General features: G+C 40.6%; 1 protein-coding gene across 2 annotated transcripts in view; it reads right to left on the reverse strand.

Annotated features, from left to right (window-relative positions):
* Positions 1-16,967: 16,967 nt before the first annotated feature.
* The window catches only part of SEL1L3 (SEL1L family member 3), a 39,422-nt gene continuing 33,734 nt past the window's right edge, over positions 16,968-22,655 (reverse strand). For both annotated transcript variants that reach the window (XM_050895657.1, XM_050895659.1), the window contains exons 20-24: positions 22,465-22,574; positions 21,035-21,162; positions 19,760-19,862; positions 19,593-19,665; positions 16,968-18,249 (exon numbers count right to left, since the gene is read on the reverse strand). In XM_050895657.1, coding sequence (XP_050751614.1) covers positions 18,083-18,249; positions 19,593-19,665; positions 19,760-19,862; positions 21,035-21,162; positions 22,465-22,574 — 581 coding nt within the window. In that variant the 3' untranslated portion in view covers positions 16,968-18,082. The remainder of the gene's footprint in view (positions 18,250-19,592; positions 19,666-19,759; positions 19,863-21,034; positions 21,163-22,464; positions 22,575-22,655) is intronic.

The following is a 22,655-nucleotide window of genomic DNA, read 5'->3' on the forward strand; positions in this document are numbered from 1 at the left end:
GCTAGCACAGGATGTATGGTAACGTTTACTGGAGAGAAAGGAGTGTTCACTCTGCACCATCACTTTGTGCTCTGAACCACCCTCCTTGGAAATAATGTGAATTTTACTGGCAATTGTATGTAGCAATCCAAATCCCAAATAAAATCCAGAAGTAGTGTAGTCACTACCATGTGTAGTCAATCCATAGGTAGTGTAGCACTTGGTGGGAAGCTGCTTGTGCTCAAATCTTACTGATGTTTTTGTAAATGCTTGTGAGGCTGCTCTGAATCATGCGCTGACAAAAGGCATAATTTCAATGTCAGAAAAAGAGCATTTCAAAGATGCACTGAGTACTTCTGCTGGCCTTCAATAGCTAGATATCAGTGACTATGGGATAATACCTGAAGTCCAACCACTAACACTAAAAAAAAATCAGGTGGCTGAGTGTAGGCCAAGTGTCATTTAGAGCCAGTTTACATGGCTGAGTTGTAGATTAAGTTTGTAATGGAAATGCTGAGAAGACCCTTAGTTTAACATAGCCACTCAGTGCTGCTAGAACACATTTACTTCTGAATAGTTGTTTGTTTTCAGCAGAGCTCCGGAATTCAGTAGGTTGAATTAAGCTATCATCAGGTAAATATGTACATTTTAGAAGTGAAAATTGTTTTCATTTACTTTTTCAAACTGATATTTAAACTGGCAAACTATGTTGCCGAAAATGTGTTTGCAAATTGCATTCATACTGAGATTCCAACTGTTTCTGTAATTGTGAGCCAGTGACAAAATGCTTAGAATCAGAGTGGATTTCTAAAAGTATCTAGTTTTGGTATAGTTCTGCTCTTTTGGGGTTTAGTAGCAGAGAGCAGAGTTATGCCAAACTACTCTTTTAAAAATTATTTTCCTTGTCCTTCATATAGTTGAAACAGAATTTTGTCAGCACCTCATTTTTAAAGTGGAATCTTGGTATCTTCAATTACTCTTCTTCATTTTATTGTCATAATTCTGAATGCTTTCAGAATCTGTTTCTTTAAATCCCTGTGTACAATTCCCATGCTCTGTTTCTTTGGGAAAAATATGAGAAAAATATCCAGAATTCTTTCCAAGTTATCTCAAGTTTCCATTGACCACCTATTGAAACAGGAAACATTTTAATCTACTTTTACTTATTTCTTAAACAACGTGCACCTTATTTTGCATCTTGAAGTAAAGCCGTCAAGCACAGTGATAATAACTGTGGGAAAGCAGTTCTTACTAAAGAATCAGGGTAATAATTAATAGTCAGACATATCAGTACTTTACAGTTCCTCATTGTAACATTTCCCCTATGATCTACTCAGTTCTTACTCTCCTCTCTCCTTGCTCCAGGCCATATTGTGCCATTGTTTTAGGCAGATTCTGACAAAGATTTCTGTTTAACACTTGACAGCACAACATGTCCTGGCATATTTCCCCCCCTACTCTTACCAAAAAATATTTACACTTTATTTATAATTATTTGAGTGTACAGAATTTTTCGTAAGTTATACAGAAAAAGGCTCGTGATTGTGTTATATATTACATATTTGAAAACTATGCAATGTTTATCTATAAAAATGTAAAAAGGAACTACTGTATATTTTGTAATATAACTTTTCAAATTGTTTGTAACTGTGTATACTGCATATTATGGAGGCTGTTGGCTCCTTCAATAGGTTACGTAAAGATTTTTAGCCATGCAGAGACAGATTTCTTAAAGTAAAGATGAAAAACACCTACATACTTTCATAATATGGCTTAATGCACAAGGATATTGAACTCTACTTTTCTAAAAGATTTGAAATTTCTGTAATGAGGAATTTTGGAAATACAAGGTTTCTAAAATACTTTTGTAAACTCTTAAACACTATATCTTTTAACTGTTTTGAGGACAGTATATGGCTTTATACTTTGTCATGAATATTCATCTTGTCTGTCCTCGTGCACTGAATGTAAAAATAAAGAGAAGTTTTAAAAAAATAAGATCTTTTGATAATATCTGTTTATATATATATATCATGGAAGCTTGCAGAAAAATAAGTACGCAGACAAGTTCTAGTCTGAGCTGATGCAATGTACAAGAAATGAGGTTAGCATCAAGCACTAAAGAAAACCACCAGAGGCCTGTGTGTCCAACATTTTCATATGAATGAGAGATTCTCATATGGAGAAAAATAAAAAGAATCGTTCAGTGCAATTGTGTGGGTCAAGAGGTTCTCTGGCAGGGTTCTGCAGGCTGTCCTCAGTGAAGGTAAGCATGGGAGAGCAAAGCCAGGGCTGTTGTAATAACAGGATGAGTTACAACAAATGATCTGTATCACTGTGCTAGGCTCAGATTCTCCCTTCTACATGAAAGATGGCAAACAGAGTGCTTCCAAAATGCTCCTTATACCCCATGACCTGAGTGATGTCTGGCTTATGATTGAGTGAAAATATCCATCTTACTCTTTTTTTAATCACACATGACCTATGGAGCTAAAAATTAAACAGAGAGAAAAAAAAGTACTCCTTAAATGCCTTAAAGATTATTAAAAAAGGTCATGAGACTTCCTAACTATGAGTTCAACAGTAGCTGAGGAACCAGCCCCAAAAGCAACTGTCATTCCCAACTATACCGTATTTTAGTGAAATGAAGATAGCAGAAGTATTTCTTATAACACAAATATTTATGCACTACAGTGTAAATGATGTTCTTCTAAAAATGCAGTAAGCACCCTAGGCCCATGATTTAAAACTTATAGCTTCTTACACCCATGCAGAAATACTGTAATTCTACATGCCATCACCCCCCGTGACTCACTGTCCGTCAGGAATCAAAGTGCATCCAGGAAACACGCACAGATTGTGCCATCCATCTCTCCGTTTCCAAACCCTTTGCAGAGCTACCTAGGGCAAAGTTCAGCAATGCCTATAGGTATTTAACAGCAGGCATGTCATGAAGTGCTGCACTGATCAGAAGCCTTCAAAACATTCAAAATAATGCTTCAGCTAATTGCCTAGTTGCTCCTGTGACTGGTCTCAGTCCTCTTCCTCTCTGCTTGTGACTTAACCGTGTCATCCACAGCTCCTTCTGGTGCTCCTGTGCCTTTTTACCCTCTGCTGAAGTTTCACGTTCACTTCACCCAATTTCAAATTCTTGATAATACTGCATTTAACTGCACCAGGCCTACCACTATGAAGGGTTTTCATTAGTCAGAAAGGCAGGTTAAATGCTTCATCATCTCTTTCTTCAGCTTACCATGTAGTGGCAGGCGCCCAGTCAGGTCCCCAAGACAGCCGCTGGCCGTGCCATTAAGAAAGGCTGTTCTCTGATTTACAGCAAATTATTTCGGGGTGCAGACTGGTGTGGTACCATTGGCAGTAGGTTAACCAACACACAATAGCAAAGGATCTGATCCGGTCAGTTAAAAATAAATAGTGAGTAGGACTGAGCAAACATCCACTATTCCAAGAGCTGCGTAAGGGAAGATACACGCTATAACACATACCAGGGAATGCCAGGCCACACTTCAATTGCATAATTTCAATAGGCTGTGCTTCCATGCAAGCACTTTATCTGCATTCGGATGTTTTTTTCTCTAGCTAATGGCCAATCCTGGTGTTGCCACATGCCAAAGGCATGACACTGTATGTGTAAACCCACTCATGATATTTTTACAGTGAATACTCTGTAGATCTTAGTCCCTTTATTACAATTCTATTACAAAGGAAACACGTGATTCATACGAGAGAGCTGAGTGTTTACTTTGCATATTGGATAGTAATTATACTGATTTTCACTGAGCTGTCCCTAAGCAGGTTTCCCCTAACAACTGAGATCTGAGTGTTTCAACAAGAGGGAGAAACAGAGCGAAGGCTAGCATTAAAGTGTCACAAACATTCCGTCTTACTCAGCATCTGATGAAATTCTCTAATTGCCATTTACACTTTTGGGGTGTATCAATCTTTTTACACGGCTCAACGTCTAAGGACACATTACCATGGCATAAACAATCAGGGTAATTACAGGAGAAAATATTTTGCAACCAACACCACAGTTGATAGATCGGGGTTTTTTACACAATGCTAAAAGCATAAATTACAGGACATGCAAACAATTTATGGACCAAATGCTGCCCTTGGTTAGGCAACATGCAACCATAATTGACATTAGGAAAATCGGTGCACGTGTGAACTAGGATAGCATTAAGCCCTATTTTAACTGACTAATGCAATGGCCTCAGGCACTGGATCTCAAATGGTTGCCAACAGAAGGCTAGCTCTGGTGTTGCTGTACAGTACAAACATATGGTATTGACTCTTGCTTGTTGCTTCCAGCTGTTATATTGCCTGAAAAGATATTCTTAAAGGTACCTATCAGTGTAATTTCTTGGTCTTCCTCAAAGACTGTGCTAGAACAAAGTCTCAAACTCTCCCCAGCAGAGTGGGAAGCATATGGCTACTCCTACCTGCTAGGTGTAGAGCATCCTTTGGCCCGTGCTGGAGGACAGGTGTGACACAAGGAGCATTTCTGATGGAAATGGCAGCACAATGGCTCAGGTCATGGGCTCGTATGCTGGAAGTTGAAAGAAACTTAGGAGGTCTAAGTGTGTCCTGGGGAAATCTGCTTAGCCTGGTTGCTGCCTTTGGCCAGGCTGGGCATGTCCTCACTGCCCTCAGAGCTGACACCTCTCTCACGGAAAGGGGAAAGAGGAAAGTAGCAGGAAAAATCCCAAGCAGCTCATTATGGCTCAGGTGGGATCCCATCTCTGCCTTCAGTCCTGTGTGCTTGGGACAGCTCTTCTCCCCTCTCCTCAAGCATGCCAATAATGCTGAACCAAGGAACCCCCAAGCTGATGTTCACCCAGCTTGGGAAAAATAGGGGCAGGGAATGTTACTCTGTTTTGTCCCCTTGTCCCCCACATTGCAAGCCTGGGATGCTGGGGGTTGAGGAATCACAGACAGAGCAGGAGTGGGACTGGAGGAACAGAGCTCCAAAATAGGGCAGGACTTCTGGGGGTCAGATGAGGTGAAAATGACACTGGGGCTGGGTGACAGGTTGGACCTGGTGGTTAAATGACTGCATGTACATCACAGCAGGCAGAGATCACTTTGGATTCATCATCAGCAATTTCAACACTAGCTGGAGATGCAGGGAAAGGAATCCGTTTTACTTCCTTTGGAGTAAAACAAAACGCCTGGTGAGCCCAGCAAGGCATCCTAAGCCCAGGCTCATGGAGCTGGCAGTCCTTGTCTAGATACCTCATGGTCATGGATGCGATAGAGCACCTCCTGTCCACACCTCCTAGTCAGGTAGGAGACCACCAGCCATGCATTCACAATCTCAACAAAGCCCTCAATAAAGTGGACTCAAAGCATTCGCTGAGGTTGCTGAGGAGAGAAAGCAAGCCAGTGTTCAGGGGCACCCCATCGCAGGGCTTCATCTTGGGAACTGCTTGAGGAGGGATGGAGGAGAGATCTCTCTCTCTGCAGAACGGCAGCCAGGCCATCTCTCCTCGGGTATACACACACACGGAGGGGTGCTGATGTTTTGGGTGCAAGCACTGCATGATGGTACATTTAGGACATATATCTGCAGATGGAAGAATGACCCATGTGAAAAAGTAACCAGGCACCAGTGACTGTAAAGCTGAGATATATACAGCTAGGAAAACAGCACAGTTGAAATCAGTAACTGAAAAATAGTTGGACAGATGAATCGTGTGGGTCATTAAAGGTCATCATTAGCCCCTCCAGAGAATGAGAGGTCTGGTCCTCGGTGAATTTGGAGATTCTGCTTGTTAAGTGGTCTTCTACTGTTGCGACTAGTTGTCCTGTGATGGATATGGATATTGCCTGAGAGCAGCATGAACACTCCTCTTCTGTTAGTAAAACTAACTTGTGCCCAAGCCGTATTCAGCCGCCCCTCTTGGATGTGAATCAGAGAGGTATAAGCCCTGAGAGGCAACTTTTAAAGCTGTTAAGATGTCTCAGCCATGTGTAACAGGTGGCAGGGATGAATTACAGCATACTGCAGTTTAGTGTAAAGCTTTGGGCCTTTCTTGCATCATATCAGCTTGTCGTGCAGCAGTGCCTTGCAGGGGAAGACCTGTCGCGCTGTACTGGGAGGAATGTTTAAAGCTACGTTTACTCAGCCATTGTCACTCTTAATTAATAATCTGTTTCAGGACACACCACAGGGTAATTTTTAAATAAGAGTAATTAATGAGAGGTTCAGTCAATGAAAAGTCTTACTACGGGACACTATAGATAACATTGCAGAAGCTGTTCTGGGTCAAAAACCTGAGCTGGTAAGAGTTGGAAGGATCACTCAGCTGGAGCATCCATTAAGGCAAAACATGACCCCTGTTGTGTGTTAGGGCATTTGTAGGGCAGTGAAGACTCGGGAGATAGGCAGGATGCTATAGCCAGGTATGTTCTCCTGGAGTGGTCCCCATATTCGCTTCACCAGCATGGTGGAGCTGTCAGGTCCCAAGGACACCTCAGTTCCTGGGGGTTCAGCCACCAGGACTCGGGGCTTGGGGCTGGCTCAGGCATGGGCAGCAAGTAGAGGGAGCTCAGTGGGGGCTCCCCCCTCTTTTGCTCAGGAGTAGATTTAAGCCAAAGTGTCAGATAGATCAATTTTGCAAAATGCCCTGTTCCTCACTAGAGAGTGAACGCTTAGCGCTTTCACATCAAATTTAGCATTTAAAAGGTTTAGCAACCTTTTAAAAGATGACAAGGGAGACTGGATGGCAGAATTCCTTCAGCATACACACAATATCTTCAACAAAGCAGACTATGGTTAATGGAAAATATTACAGTGCTGAGAATGGATTTCCCATCTGACCAGTAGGAAGGGCCATTTCAGCACCATCTGTTGACATGTCCTGGCAATTCTCCTAGATGCAAATCCCAGAGGAATTTAAAATTACTTCATCTGGGCCAGGTGCCTCGCTCACCTCAGGAACAGGCATTCACATTGGCCTCTGCAGGGCACAATTTTCAAAGCATGCCTATGCCTGAATGTGCACATTGTACGGTAGGCATTTCTTAGTTTTAGGTCTGCAAAATGACTACTAGGATAACTGGTGTTGTGTAAGATATCACAAGCAGCCATAATTGTTTTTTTTTTAAATAACAACATGTATTTCCACACATGCAAACAAGCAAATGAAGTAGAAATGAAAAATAATAAATAAACACTCAAAATGTTACCTATTATCTGTTGGGTTACCAATGAACACCATTCAAGATGGGCTGGGGAATTTTTTTTTCCCCTAAAAGCTTTGTGCAGCTTTTCAGCTTAGAAAGGATGAGAAAAACTGCCCTACAGAGATAAAGTAACTCAAATAGCTAAATCAGGGCTCCTGGGGCACAGTTGGTGATGCTTTAAAGCAAAATGAAGTGATTGAAAGCAGCTGAAAAGTGACTGAAGAAAAGAAACTTTGCTATGGGCAGTCAGCTTCTGGTTTAAGGGTATGAGCCAGAAACTGCTATGTATTTAAGTGTCTGAAGATTAGCTCATGGTAGGCAAGGATGGTCTTGGAGACATATAGTCTAAGACTGTGGCTGTTTAATGAGGAGGTAAGTGTTTAATTTTTTTATCATTTGGCACCAGTTAGTTGGTCTGAATTCATAGTACTATAGCAGAAGGGAATGAGGTTTTTATTCAGAGTGAGTATTTTCCTGAACCAGAGGAGATTTGGAGGAAGGGAAGGATATTTTTTCTTGGGCACATGGGTGATGTTCTGAAAGATGTACTCATTGAGGATCTTTTTGTTGATTTTTATTGCAGGAGTGTTGTTCTTTTCTCTCTCTCCCCTAGTCATGAGCTAACTTCTGTGAAGGTTTTATGTACAATCAAAATTTGCTCTGCTAGCTGTGTAGTGGACATCATGGATAAACATTAATTAAGACTTTATCCTGTCTGTAGGAGAGAAAAGAAAAAAAAGAAGTAGGGCAATAGATATCTACATGTACTTATTGCTCATTATTGCTATAATGCTTTAGGGGGGATGGATCAGGTTTTTGTGCTTTGGGTGCTACTAAATACAGAGCAGAATGCTTGTCTTTCTGAAGAAAGCTTGCACTTTTTGTTGTGGGGAAAAAAAGGCATAAAATGTGGCTAACCATCACTACACAATATGGACAACTTATCTAAAACAATGTTGGAGGAACTGAGGTGCTGAGAGTTTTAGCTGGGGATGGATAGAGAATCATAGAATAATTTAGGTTGGAAAAGACCTTTAAGATCATCGAGTCCAACCGTAAACCTAACACTGCCAGGTCCACCACTAAACTATGTCCCTAAGCGCCATGTCTACATGTCTCTTAAATACCTCCAGGGAGGGGATCGAGTGCACCCTCAGTAAGTTTGCAGATGACACCAAGTTGGGTGGAAATGTTGATCTGCTTGAGGGTAGAAAGGCTCTCCAGAGGGATCAATGGGCCAAGGCCAATTGTATGAGATTCAACAAGGCCAAGTGCTGGGTCCTGCACTTGGCCTTGTGTGTTTGCACTTCTTCCATCAGCATCCACCCCTCAACAGCACTTGCCCTGTAGAAGAGGGAAACATGGGAGAGAGGGACCTGAATGAGGAAAGCCATGAGGAAATTCCACCCAAAATCACCCTGGTGCAGGCCAATGTCTATTCCTTAGCTGCCTGTTGTCTTTGCTCAGGACCATCAACTAAAACTGGCCCAGCCTATTCCCAGCAGATCCAGCTCATGCTGTGCCAGAAGAGGGGATCTGAACCAAACCAGTGTCACCTAGGGCTCTGTAAGTCCATAAAAAACAATGGAAACTGAACTAGCCTTGCAGTTTTATCATGTGATAAAATGCTTAAAAAGGATGTGGCTTTCTCAGCCATGAAGCGGTTAAAAGAGAGTGTTGCTTTCTGCAATGGATTGAAATGGCCTTAACTCAGGTTGCAAAGCAGTCTTCAAAGCCTAGTTTAGACACTCTCTGCTTGGGTGGAGCTCTGGATGGATTGGGTTGTGGTTGTGCCACGCGGGGCTGATAGCTGGCAGGACAGCCCACAAGCAGACTAGGAAAACTGCCGGATAACAGTGATATGAGCAAATGGCCAGAAGTACTTTGTTGACAGGAGATTAGGCCAGGTTCTGACCAAACCATTTGAGAACCAGACAGTCACTTACTGATGTTACTGTTCTAAACAAATTACACACCAAGATAAAAGTGCAGAAAATATTACTGTAGCAAAGGTCTTGACATGCTGGAGGATCATAACCTGTTGTTTATTACTTGAAAGTCTTTTCATTAAAAATGTATGCAGTATACTGGACTACAGAAACAAAATGGAGTTGACAAACACTACATTATGGTTAACTCAAGTTTGTGAGGCAATACAGTGTTTAATATAGCAAAAATCCCACCTGTTTTGCTTTGCCTTGAGTGGCAGAATTCCTGTCCTAGAAGGAAAGCTGAAGCACCACGGTTCTTGACATTACACTGCCCAGCTTCAGGCATTTGAACACCTCTGGGCGAAGGAAGGAAAGTTAGGCAGCTGAGAGAGGAACAACCACATGGCATGAGAAGCCATCCATTGGGGAGGACGACGACATGAGGGTTAGTGCTATGTGATGCCGAGATCCTCCAGCCTAGTGACAGGCAGCTCAGGTACTACCTACAAGTGGCATAGTCTATATACTGCATGGCAATACTGTGTGCGTGCATTGTCACTTCCATGATGATGTGAGGTGCTTCAGGGACTTGATCTTACTGTGAGCTAGCCTGGGTGTCTCCATCCTAGGGCTGGCCCAAAAGCTCTAAGCAGAAAAGAGATATGAATTTCGATTGCTGAATTTAGGAGCTATTGGTGTAACAGGCAGATGATGGCCCCTTTTTTTCCTGTTAGTCTTTTGGGAAGAGCATTAGGTGCATGTGTCCCAGATCAGGCACCACCAGTAAAGAAGAGCCCCAAAAACAAAAAACCCCCAACCAACCAAAAAAAAACCCCCAAAACCAAACCCCAAAAGATGGGGAGTCATCCTGCTGGGGCTATGTGCGAGGTGACTGCTAGGCTGGGCAGCCTTGCGCATCCCCTTGGCACCTTCAGCAAGCTGATGGTTCTGTATGTAGTGGTTTCCACAGGACTAGGTACCAACCAAGAAAACACTCATGAATACCAGCAGTACCCAAAATGCTGGCTCTGGGTTAGAATAGCACTGGCGTGTAAAACAACTCCTGAGAATGCTTGTGGACTAGACACGTTATGAAGCCAAGCTGCCATTCATATCTCCCGTGGCACAAATACAGGTGATGCTGACAGGACTTTCACATTTCTCTCTGATGTATCAATAATTTCAGTGTTGATAATACAGGGATGTTTTCATTATCGCTGAGCAGTGCTTACACAGGGTCAAGGCCTTTTCTGCTTCTCACCCCACCCCACCAGCGAGGAGGCTGGGGGTGCACAAGAAGCTGGGAGGGGACACAGCTGGGACAGCTGACCCCAACTGACCAAAGGGATATTCCATACCATATGACGTCATGCTCAGCATATAAAGCTGGGGGAAGAAGAAGGAAGAGAGGGATGTTCAGAGTGATGGCCTTTGTCTTCCCAAGTAACCGCTACACATGATGGAGCCCTGCTTTCCTGGAGATGGCTGAACACCTGCCTGCCGATGGGAAGTGGTGAATGAATTCCTTGTTTTGCTTTGCTTGCGTGTGCGGCTTTTGCTTTACCTATTAAACTGTCTTTATCTCAACCCATGAGTTTTCTCACTTTTACTCTTCTGATTCTCTCCCTCATCCCACCAGGGTGGGGGGAGTGAGTGAGTGGCTGTGTGGGGCTTAGTTGCCAGCTGGGGTTAAACCATGATGTGTGGAGAAGATCAAAGGTGAGACAAAGATCTAAGAGTTTTTAGACTAATTATTCTTCAGTTAAGTAGCACTGATATTGTGCATCTTCAGAAGTTGCATCTTATAAGGTGAACTTCTTTTTGTCCTAGGTGTGTAGTTGTTAACACTAGCACAATCTTTTAAATGTTTCAAAGAAAATCCTTTTATTTGATTCAGTGAAAGAATCGACTGTAGGTATGTTTATGTATTTGCAGAAGGGGCCTTTATTAAACCCAGCCTCCCATCTTCAGTGCTTCAAATAGTTCTGGAATTATATGAGGCAGGTACACAAAGTGGTGGGTAGATATCTAAATTTCTGCTTTCATCTGCAAGTGGTGGTGGGGCAGGTGCGTGCCTGGGGAATTTACCTGTTATGGCTTTTATAGGCAGACTTATGACCATAAAAATTATTCCAACTGAAAGGGAGATTTTCTTTTATGCACATACCCTTAACAAGCATTTAATGCATCACAAGAGAATCTAAATATTCCCAGGATAATGGTATTGGGGCACAAGGTACAAATAGGCACGAGGTAGGGGGTTGGAGGGTAGTCTGATCCCTCCCCCCCCCCCGCCATGCTAACTGAATTAGCACATGGGGTAATAAAGCTTTCTTGGAAAGGTGCATAGGTATTTTATTACTCAAAATGCTGAACAAGGTGTTTCCTATCCCTGATATCAACATCAGTGTAACCGACTCTGTCATATGCTTTTCCTCTGCACAAACCCATGTGGGCCTGATAGTATCCAGGCGCCAAGGATCTGTGTATTCTCACTGGATACGCAAGGTATGAAAGTGAAGCTTTTTTTCTCCTTTTAACACTGAAAAGGCACAGAGGGTATGTTTACAGACCACGTTAATGCAGTGCCACACAGGATAGAAGAGTTTGCCCTAGGAGAGCCCGAGAAACAGGCTGTGCAGCAACACTGCTGCCAGACTGCCTCTGGCCCCTGGCCCCCAGAGCCTCTGAGGCTGCATCTGCATTTGCCACGGCTCTCTCTCCGTGGCTGTCTCTTGTGGATTTCAGCCTCTCTAAGGACATCTACATGCTTTTAATGAGTGTAGATGACCACTTGTAATTCTGTTAGTCTGAGCTGGGTATCTGAAGAATGTGGCCAGAATTACTCTAGGCTATGGAATATTTGGATTCATGTCTCTATTTTATGGCAGCTTTTCAGGGCAGTAAATTACCGCCTAAATATTGGCCTATTGGTGCTTCTGAAGGCTGCTGGTGATTTTAATAGATAACTTATTGCTTGGGATCAGACACATCTGAGCAGTGAAGATCTAAAAATATCTAGAGGAAAGATTTCTGATCCTCCACAACTTCTCATATTTGTTTAGTGTAGAAAACTCTAGGCTATTTTCATCAATGTAGATGTATCTGGGTTCCCCCTATTGGTATTGTAACCAACTGAACTGAAATGGTTAACTTGTTTTCCGGGACTAGCATGCTGTGGTCGACTCGAAAATGAAATCAGAAGAGCTGTCCACGTGCAACTGGAGCTGGCCTGGAAGACCAATGCAACATCGATGAGCAGATGTGAGCCTCTAAACCTTGTCAGCTGGGTAGGACAGCAGGCAGCGCTGGTAGGGGACAAGGAAGCAGGGACAGCGTTATTGCCACTGAACAACTCCGCAGAGCAGAAGGGGAAAAACTACACCGTGCTCTTCCTGGAACAAGGTAAAGCATGAGTGGAGACTTTGATTTATCATTCCAGTCAGTCAGTAGTGGTGTGTTTCGGAAAGGCTGTCCTGTGGTCTACAAACACCTGCTGAGCACACTGCTCTCAAGAAAGCAAGCCTTCAAAACAGCTCTGAACATGTTTGGACTGCTGGAAGGCACACATTGATAAACAGGCTGGTGAAATCAGAGGGACTAATCTTACAGTAGTTGCTTGGGGCTGGAATGGAGTCTCACAGCCTGTGATGGAGGCCAGCAGTCTCAGTTCGTCTGCACAGTTAATCTAAACAAGGCCTGAAGGATATGCTTGGGCACCGGCTCATGATCATCTCAGCTGTTTGGTGGTGTGCTTCCTGGCCTAACTTGAGCCCATTTAAGTAAAATCCTCCTAGACAATGGCTGGGCACCATTTCGGGGGTTTAGGGACCAGAACTGGTCCCAACAAGCAGTACACGAGGCAACCGGATTTCAAGGAAGAGTTTAACTACTCCCAGCCAGATAACGGAGCCTGGCCTTCATTAGTTTATTAATACAAATCTAGCCAGGGAGATTTGCTTCTAACTTGCACAATTAAAGATATTTGCTGTGTAAACCCATGACTCGGGCCATGCCATAATGAACAGATAGAAAATGCCATGCAGGTAACTCGGTTCCTACTTTGGCAGACTGTCATAAAATGGTGCTAGGCTCTGCTAATGGACTTGTGCTTTCTCCTGTTCACCTGGCAGAACTGATAAGAGCGAATAGCAATGCTGAGTATTAGGAGCTATCTAGAAGGTTGATGAGTGATAAAGGAGAGGTCAATGTGGACAAATGAAGAACAACAGGAATCGGAAAATGCGAACCGAGAAGGGAAGCAAGGTCAAGGAATATGTTTGTGTTCAGTAATCTTTCCTCTCTACTGAGTTATAAATGAACCCATTGCAGCCAGTTTTCTTCTAAGGGGTTATTAAGACGCCCAAAGGTGGATGGGTATCTGATAGCACTTACCAAACGACCCAAGTCCCTTAAGTCAATGGGCACATAGCACTGGTGCAATTTAAGTTTGGAACCTCAGTTCTTCAGAATATCTAATCTATTGCAAGGGGTTGAGTTTTTTTGTTCAGTTTTGGTTTTCCTTTGGGTTTGTTGTTTGTTTTTTTTTTTTTTTTTTTGCAAACACATCTAATGCTTACTGTAACATAAGCATGTACTACAATTAATGCAAGTGATCTTTTCCTTTCCATTTTGGTTACTCATTACTCCTGATCTTTTCTGGTTTTGATGCTCACTTATGTGTATGCTGCTGCTTTTAACATAGATACCTTGTATTTAGGCATAGACTCACTGTTACTTTTTTTTTTACTGTAAATAATAATTTGGCCTTCTGGCATAGGAATTAGTTCTATTCATAAACATCCAAGCTGTGGTGCATTTCCAGCACACCTATATCCCAGTAGCTGCTTTTTTTTCATTTACAATGTTCTGTTGATTATTCAGGAATTGCTCCTGTCACCTAGATCTTAGAAGACAGCATAGGAAATTGCTCTATGCTCGGACTCCTCTTGTCATGCTTTAGCTTCCTTACACTTGGGCTTGTTTTTCAAAAATTCCAGCTTTTTCTTTCACTTCTGTTCTCTTTCTACATCTCAGTCTTTTAATACAGTTCATGCGTTCACGGGCGGGAGGAGAGGGTGTGTGGGTGGAATTCCTCAGCCAAAGCTTATTCAACCTGTTTCGTACCTTTGTGCTGCATTTCATTCAGGATAAGGGTCAACAGTCAGCCAGTGTTAAATGTCATAGTCCATTAGTCAATGGGGACAGCTTACACAGACAAGAATCTGCTATAAAACAAATCTCTTCACAGATACTCCATGTTTCCCACATGCTTTTAAAGACCATCTATGCTCTCCCAGCAGCTCAGAGGGGAATACAGAAGTCCCAACAGAGGGTATACTTACAATCAATATGCCAGGACTAATTCCCATGTGTTGGCCCCTTTATCACTGAATAAAATTTCTATTGCAAGGTATGACTTTTCAACACGTATTAATATATAACTTTAAGCACGCACTCATGCCTGTATATTGAGATGTAATGTTCATCACTGTATGGACTGGGAAGCAGCACCATGCAGTGGTCACAACGTCACCCACGTAAGGATGCCCACATGCAGGTCTGTCCTGCTACCACCTTGCTATGTAATTCAAAGCTGAACAAACTTTTCAGCATAGTTGCAAATTTTGCATAACCGGTTTGAATCGCCTACTACAAAACCTTAAAGTCATTAACCGCTCAGAACTACTCAACATTGACTTTTTTTTTTAAGCTCATCTTCACCTATGTCCCTTTCCCAATCTGTAGCTGCTATGAAAAAAAGTGAGATACCACTTTGATACCTTGTACGTAATAACTTCTCTCCCTTGTCACTTGCTGTAACACACATCCGTTTACTTAGTTGGTGTAAATGGCATTAATTTTAGATAATTGGGCACCTATTTTGTAAATAACCACTCTGAAATTCTTTGTTGTCTCTAATTAATTTGCTAAAGATGATTCTGGGCTGAACCAAGGGAGAAAGAGAAAAATGGCCATCATTTATACTGCCTTAAGCACTACCTGTGTTGTTCAGATGGCTGGGCTTCTACGAAATGTGTATAAATAAGCAGCATTTTAGCTCTATAGTAGTGATTTATTGTTTCCTCACTCCCATCCTGACCAGTCAGCAGGGGCTGCAGAAACTATAAACTTCAGTGGTCTTGTTTCAATTTATGAAAAATAATTCTTGATACAGCCACTCTTTCCCCCCCCCCCTTTTTTTTCCTTGTGGATGTAGTAGAACTATGTAGCTGCTTTGCTTAACTAACCATCCTCTCTTTCTCTCCAGGAATTGTTTGATTCTCTAGGTTGTCAAATAATAGCCCCCTAGATCTTATAAGAAGTGAAGGATAATAATGTAACTATTATTATTTCAGCCTTAAGTATTGCCAGTTTATTGTGAAGTGTTGCTTATCTTAACACACTTTAAGTATACTTTGGTAGAACATCTGATGTAATAAATAACAATAAACAAAGACCTAACTATTAACTGCTGGCGTCAAGAAATATATTGCAGCTTCAGCAATTGTCTTCTGAAATACAGATGTGAAATCATGTTTCTGGCAAACCTCCTCAAATTAGTTAATTACTAAAGTTGAGAACATGGGCTTACTTTGGAGAGGAAAATGCAGCCAGCCCGACTGCTAACACTTAACGCTGACCCATATGTCCACAACCTAAACCACTGCTGCTCTAAGAACCCCATGATTTCAACACATGGGTTGCAATCATGCCACCACTGACAAACTCCCATGGCATTAATATTTCACTAGGGGCTTCAATTTTGCTACATATGACATATGTTGTAAAATACATCATGCACGTGTAGCTTACCACAAGCAAGATCTGCCATATGCATGCCCAAATAGTGTTTTGTGACCATCTAACAAAAAGGCCATTTGGTTTTTTGTGACCATCTAACAGGCCATTTGGTACCTAACATCATGCCTATGTTGTGACAGTTGTCTACTTGTCTTCAAAGGCTACACTTGACTTTCTGCAATACTTCTGGGTTTACCATCTAAACCTGCCCCAGTTTTAATACAAATTCACACTGTTTTCTTTCATTAGGTGATAAAAGTAAAGTTGAGAGAATTCTTGAAATATCCATACATTTGTGTTAAGGAGTTTGATATAATCAAATTTAGCTGCACAAGTTTTTGCAACTCAAAACAACCTCAAAAATGCTGGTGATCCATTTGCAATGGATACCAAAAGCACAGCATATAACCTCTGCAAGTCAACAACAGTTTAGGATGTAAAAGTGAAGCTCCTTTGTAACACTTCAAAATACTTAGCTATACATAAAAAGAACAAAATATGTATCCACAAGTGTACTAAGAACAAAAAGTACTCTTTGCACTGTTCTTGCTCAAATAAATGAAAAACTCACTAATGTGGCACACAATTCACTGATTATATGGCTGGAGGGCGAAAGCTTCAACATCTGGGATTTTTCCCCTTGCTTACTCAATGGAACTGCTGCCTCGAAGCATCAACTCTTCTCTGAACACTTTTGCATTTTCAGTTTTCTGCAAGTGAAACCTACCCTGGTAAGTGTATATATACATTTTTTTATATACATTAATCTCTCTTGAAGGTTGGAGGTTTTTTTCCTTTTAATTCATTCCTTTCTTACTGAAAACTCCCATGTCTTGATTGAAAAACAAAACAAAAACTCTTCCAGGTCTGCTCTGTGAGAATGCTGTATTCCTCAAAGCAAGCAAGGGTTGATTGTCCCATGTGAAGCTAAGAAAACAAACACCTAAATAACGTTCTTGAGAATTTGCAACAGCAAGATACTGTTTTATCTGACAGACGCTTTAAAAAAAAAAAATCCTCCACATACAGGCTGAATTAGAAAAATATTTTTATTTACAAGAGTAAATAATGTAGTGCAAGGAGAGTGGATTTAACCCTCAATAATGCATAGATTGATGCAATTTATAGTCTGTGACCTACATAATTTTGCAGAGGTGCATGCACACCTGCTTTAAAGGTCAGACGCTTCCTACAGCCACTTACCAGACAGCTTTAAATCAGACAGAAGGCATTTGCACTCTATACTTGTTATCCATATATCCCATCTAACATTTATTAAATAAACTTCACTTAAATAGATGTCTTTAAGAGTTACTGTAGAACATGAAATAAATCCTTGCCAATGTTATCTATGGAAGAATCAAAAAATAAATTGTTCATTCACTTTGTGTCACCTGTTCACACTTAAATATTCTTTTATTTATTCATTAGGGAAGCTACTTTCTCTAATCAGTGGCTCTTGGCAGGGCGGGAAACATTTTGTTGTGTCCACCAGGGAACTGCTGACACTTGTGAAACTTTGACTAAAGGTTAGCCAGCAGAACTACTATGTTATGATAATATTGCAATCTTCCTGGTGTTTTTCTTTCAAAACAAAACACTTTTTGCATCAAGGAGTTAGGATGGAATATAAAATGCCAAAAAACTAATTGTTATCACTGCATGTACTGAAGTTGTGGCTTGTGTGCCATGGAACTTGGAAAGTGTTGGTGGCTGGGTTTCACTTTTATTTAATTTCCATGCTTCCAACTTGGAAAACTCTTGTAACTTCACCAGTAAAATAAGCTCAAACGCAGTAACGGTAATTTAGTAAGATATTTAGATATGTGAGTAAAACTTCTTCATCAAAACCGGTGGGAGGTTTGCTCATTCTTCAATTAGGCAATGACTTTGCATGTTTTCTTCCAGTCCTTCAATGAAATACAGCATGATCATGTGTTGGGTACAGTGAGATAATCTGCATTATCTGTTTGGAGTGTTAAATAAATTATAGGGATGGTTTTCCTCTATAGTGGAGAAATCAGATCAGTGATTTTCCCTACAATTTTGGCTGTTGGACTGCATTATTAATGCTACTAATAGAGTTGGTTGCCAGTTCTTCAATTTGTAGTTGTTTATATCCCATCTTCCCAATGGGACACCAACCTTAAAACTACACTTCAGCTCGTAACAAGAGGATGCTGAGGGTTTGACTCCTGCTGTGCTAAATCATTTGAAAAAGTAGATTCATCTTGCTGTACTAGTCTGGTAGCATCCTCGTTGCTATTCCCTGAGGAAGAAGGTTCATCTGACGATGGTTCTGATCTTGTTCCAGGAGAATTACGGGCTTTGGAAAAACATCAAAAGAAATTATTAAAAAAGATCCCACTGCATCTAGGAGGTCTATTCATCAATATTTAAATATTATGTGGATTTAAAATCACATATAAAGATAATGCTCAAAGGTTAGGGAATACTGAAAGAAGAATATCTGTAACTTTACTTATATACTTTGTATATATGTAGTATGATTCCCAAGTTACATAAATTATAGCTAGTAAGAAAAGAAAGCAGGGTTTCAGAATTATTTCCATAGTCAGCATATTATTCACAGCTACATGTCTTAAATGCTGTCTAGGAATTATAAAATTCAAATAATCTTTTTATATTTAGTGGTGGCGGTAGTTTTTTTAAATACTATTCCCTATAGGCGTAGGTTGTGAATGTGGAAAGTAATTTTTTCTCTATTTTATTACAGAAACATGTCAGCAAATAATATTTTCTTACATAGGCTTAAGCTGCATATTGGGGTTAAACCACAACATAAGAAAATGTATTTAGTGGAAGAAATTCTTTTCATAACTGGTAATATTAATTTCACAATTTCCTGATCAAGATCCTGTCTTGTGATTTGCAGTGAAACACTTGGTTGAAGCTGGCAATGCTTTTTAAATGATGACTCATTATTTTTGCATGTGATGGTAGGGTTTTATCCCCCCTTTCCTGAGCAATATAGTTTTGTCTTGGATATCTCTTTCAATATGGTAAAAAAATAATGGGAATTTTAACAGATTGAAGTCTGGCATTCGGTTTTCTGTCCCTTAATATTCTCTGTCCCATCAGAAAAGAGAACACAGAGCAAACCTTTCTAGTTTAGGACAGGAGGAGTCTGCAAGTGCTGATTGAATGTATTTGCTGATTCTGTTACTGGTCTGAAGAGGCTGAACTGCCTCCTCCTAAGTTACTACAACGTACTAGCTCTCTGAACCTCACTTTTTCTCCCACCTTGATTCTCCCCCTGAATGGATCCAGTCATATGAAACAGGGAACGCAGTCTCATTGCATATTGCAGAGACAACGTATAAAATCAAAGTCATGTAATTACTCTAACAATACTGCATGTTGCGAGATGGGAAATAATCTCTTATTTCCAGTCATAATCTCCTGCAGTTAATGTTTTTATTAAGAATCTCCTTTATTAAAGGAAATTCTCCAGAAACCAACAGGTTTAAACCTATGCCTCACTTCATCCACCCCTTTTCAATGATCAAAAAATGACCTGCATGTCAAAGAAGTTGCTGTTCAGAGGTACGTCTACCAAATCTAGAATTCCTGCTTTTATTTTTGAAGTTTTTACTGAAATAAAAAGATCACTCTTCTTTCTTTGGTTTTACTATGACAAATACTTACCAGATAAAGACTGAAAATACTGCACTGCAAATGCAACCACAATCGATAAAAGAAAGGTTCCCATGAAGTAGATCTGTGACAGTAAGTTTAAAAACATAATTAGAGCAGTGCAAAGCCAAGGTAGCGCTCCAAATGAACTGTGCATGTACCAAAGGAGCAATACATACCAGAGCAGATTGTAAAATATTGTTCCAGAACACTCTCATGTAAAAATAAAGCAATGCTAATGAGCATGGACTAATTGATTCTTGGTTACTATTATTCCAGCACCTACAACAAGAAGATTAAATCAACTGATTAGTTAGGTTATTTTTTATTTAAGATATAAAAATTTATATATAAAATATATGTAATTTATATATGAAATTATACATGATTTATATATTTTATATATATTTTTTAAAAAAAGTACATGCCCTTCTGGAAAAAAGTGTATGATGATGGGAAAACTGCAGCGCTGTCAACTCCGGAGTTACTCTCACTGCAAAGCAGATGGATTCAGCCCAAGTGAAGGCAGCATTTGGGCTCAAGCTTACAATCCCAGATGGACCAGCTGGTCCAGAAGCCCTGTTTATCTGACTTAATTTTGTGTGGAGTGGGGGTAATTTAGGGTACAAGTTCAGGCTAACTGCAGCGAAGAACAATTTCAGCGGATTGTTGGTGAATCAACAAATGAGGTTTTAATGTTGATATCATCTCCACTTTTTTTGGGTCACACAACACTCAGTAGCAACACAGAAGATAAACCACTCATTCTTGGTTCACAGCCTCATGTATTAACCGTTAGCTCCCCCTTCTTTAAATATCTGAAAGGCAATTCCACAAATCCACCAAATATCGTGTAAGCTTCCCATTCCCACTGTGCTTTACAACATGTGTTGCTTTACCTAGGTAAAGGAAACCTAAGTTCTGTACTGGAACCAGAGGTCTTTAGGTGGTTTGTGCATGAACAGTGCTGGCACAGGCAGTTCAGGCAGCAAACCTGTAACCTTCTCACATATCTAATACTCTGTGCCACAAGATCTGTGCCAGGCTGAAATGTCTTTGCAGAATAAATAGGAAGGACTGCTATTATCCCGGTTACATACGTGTAAGTTCTGTATTAAATTATGCTATATTTATCATTTAAAAAATTGTTTTGGACTGGATACAAATTGTCAGTGCCTAACTTAGGAACTTAAATATATCGAATTGGAAAGGACCTCCTGGATCATTAAAATCAGTCCCTGCTATTTCAGGTAACCACATATAATCAGGTCTCTTTAACAGGCATAAACTGAAATATATTTAGGTAATTTACGGATTTCAAGCATGTTGACCTTAACCTGCCTTAAAGCATACAAGTGAACAAAGTTAATAATTACAGGAGTTGCTGTTCTCCAGAGTAAATGCTACTCACATGGAAAAACAGAAGATGCTGATTAAGGTGAAAAAAGACCCACCTGTAATAAAGTTCCTGAAGAAGTGACATATTACTAGAACGCAATGCCTGATCAATTTCCAAGTGATCCAGAATGTAGGAAGGTATGGAGTTGCCCTCTTCTATGACAAGGGCCAAATTAAAGAAACCCTAATAATAAAAAAGCATACATGCTTGTTAACCATTAAATTTTCATATGTACATTTAAGGTCTACTCTAGTATCAAGTATCTAAGTAATTATAACTGTCTTCTATAAATTAATTTAGTATAATGTGATCTTCACTGAATAGTTATGAGAGCCTTCTCTCCTAACCATATACCCAGGTAAATACTGAAAATGCAAAAGAATTAGCATTCATTTGTTGTGACACTGTCTTCTTAGAAATCATCTGGGAAAAGATCTGAGCTTTCTCATTTGTAGTTGCTCTTTAAACACAGCCACAACATCAAACTGTAATCTTTTATCTACTCGGGAAACACAGACTGAAAGCAGAAATGGATTCCTGTTCTGTTACTGTTTAACTCCCCTCCACCTAGCTCTACAGATCAACAGCAATCTGAATAGTGAAATGGAGAGCAGAAATTTCCTCCAGACAATTTAAGTCCTTAATCTTACAGTTTTGACTACTTGGACAAGTCTTAGGCATCCCTATGTCTCTTCAGAGCCATGAAGATGAACACACATGAGACGTATTAGAAGATTCCCCATCAGTTTGGCTTCCATACTTTAGAGTAACTGTTCATGCATCTCTTCTTTCCTTTGCTAGTTAAGCAGTAATGTTTTGTCCCAATATCCTCAAAGCAGAACCCAACTATGCTACCTCTAATAAGTTCACACACAAGATACTGTCAGGGACATTGTCATAGGGACAGGGAGAACAGACTATTGCACCCAGGAAGCTTCAGGAGGGTCTGAGGGCAGGAGACTCAGTGTTGAAACACTGCTTGGCTTTGGTAATGTGATATGGTGTATCTTTTAACTATAAAGCATTTTAAGATGAAGCTTTTGTTGGTGGACTGAACAAAATTCACCCTAGGATTCACTCAATATACCAAGGGAAATGGGACAGTCTTCTTGTTTATATCCTAAAATAGCAGAGGATAGGACTGGAATACAACTCAGCAGTCTACTAATTCTTCCCCTTGCAGTAGTAAAAATACCAAAGTCACAACAGAATCACCTGTGCCAAGGTAATGTAGCACTGAATTAGGCCATTCACCTTTAGCTTTCAAAACAGCCTAATTCTAGGACTGTCCATCTATGCTAGGTTTACCTTCTATTGTCATGAAACAGCAACTACTGACTCACAAGGTATTTTGAAATAATTATAACTTATTCTAGCAGGTTTCTTCAGTGCAGATGTAGCCAAGCAGAATAAGCAGTCTCAGATAAATCCTCAGATTGTTCTAAACTCTGATGTTTTATAAACACATTACAATGGCAGACCCACCTGTGAATCTCCCTCTAATGCAGCTTGTGCGTACATCCGCACTGAGAGCTCAAGGTCTTTAGACTGGTTCTGGTAACCATAGTAGTAGAAATCACCCATCTTCAAATAAGCTGTGGAAGAAACCAGTAGCAGATCACTTAGAGTATTTGTAGAAATAGAATTAACCAACTATTAATGTGATGGAGAAGTTA

Source organism: Gymnogyps californianus, chromosome 4 (assembly GCF_018139145.2).
Source record: "Gymnogyps californianus isolate 813 chromosome 4, ASM1813914v2, whole genome shotgun sequence".
In the NCBI taxonomy this organism is placed as follows: domain Eukaryota; kingdom Metazoa; phylum Chordata; class Aves; order Accipitriformes; family Cathartidae; genus Gymnogyps; species Gymnogyps californianus.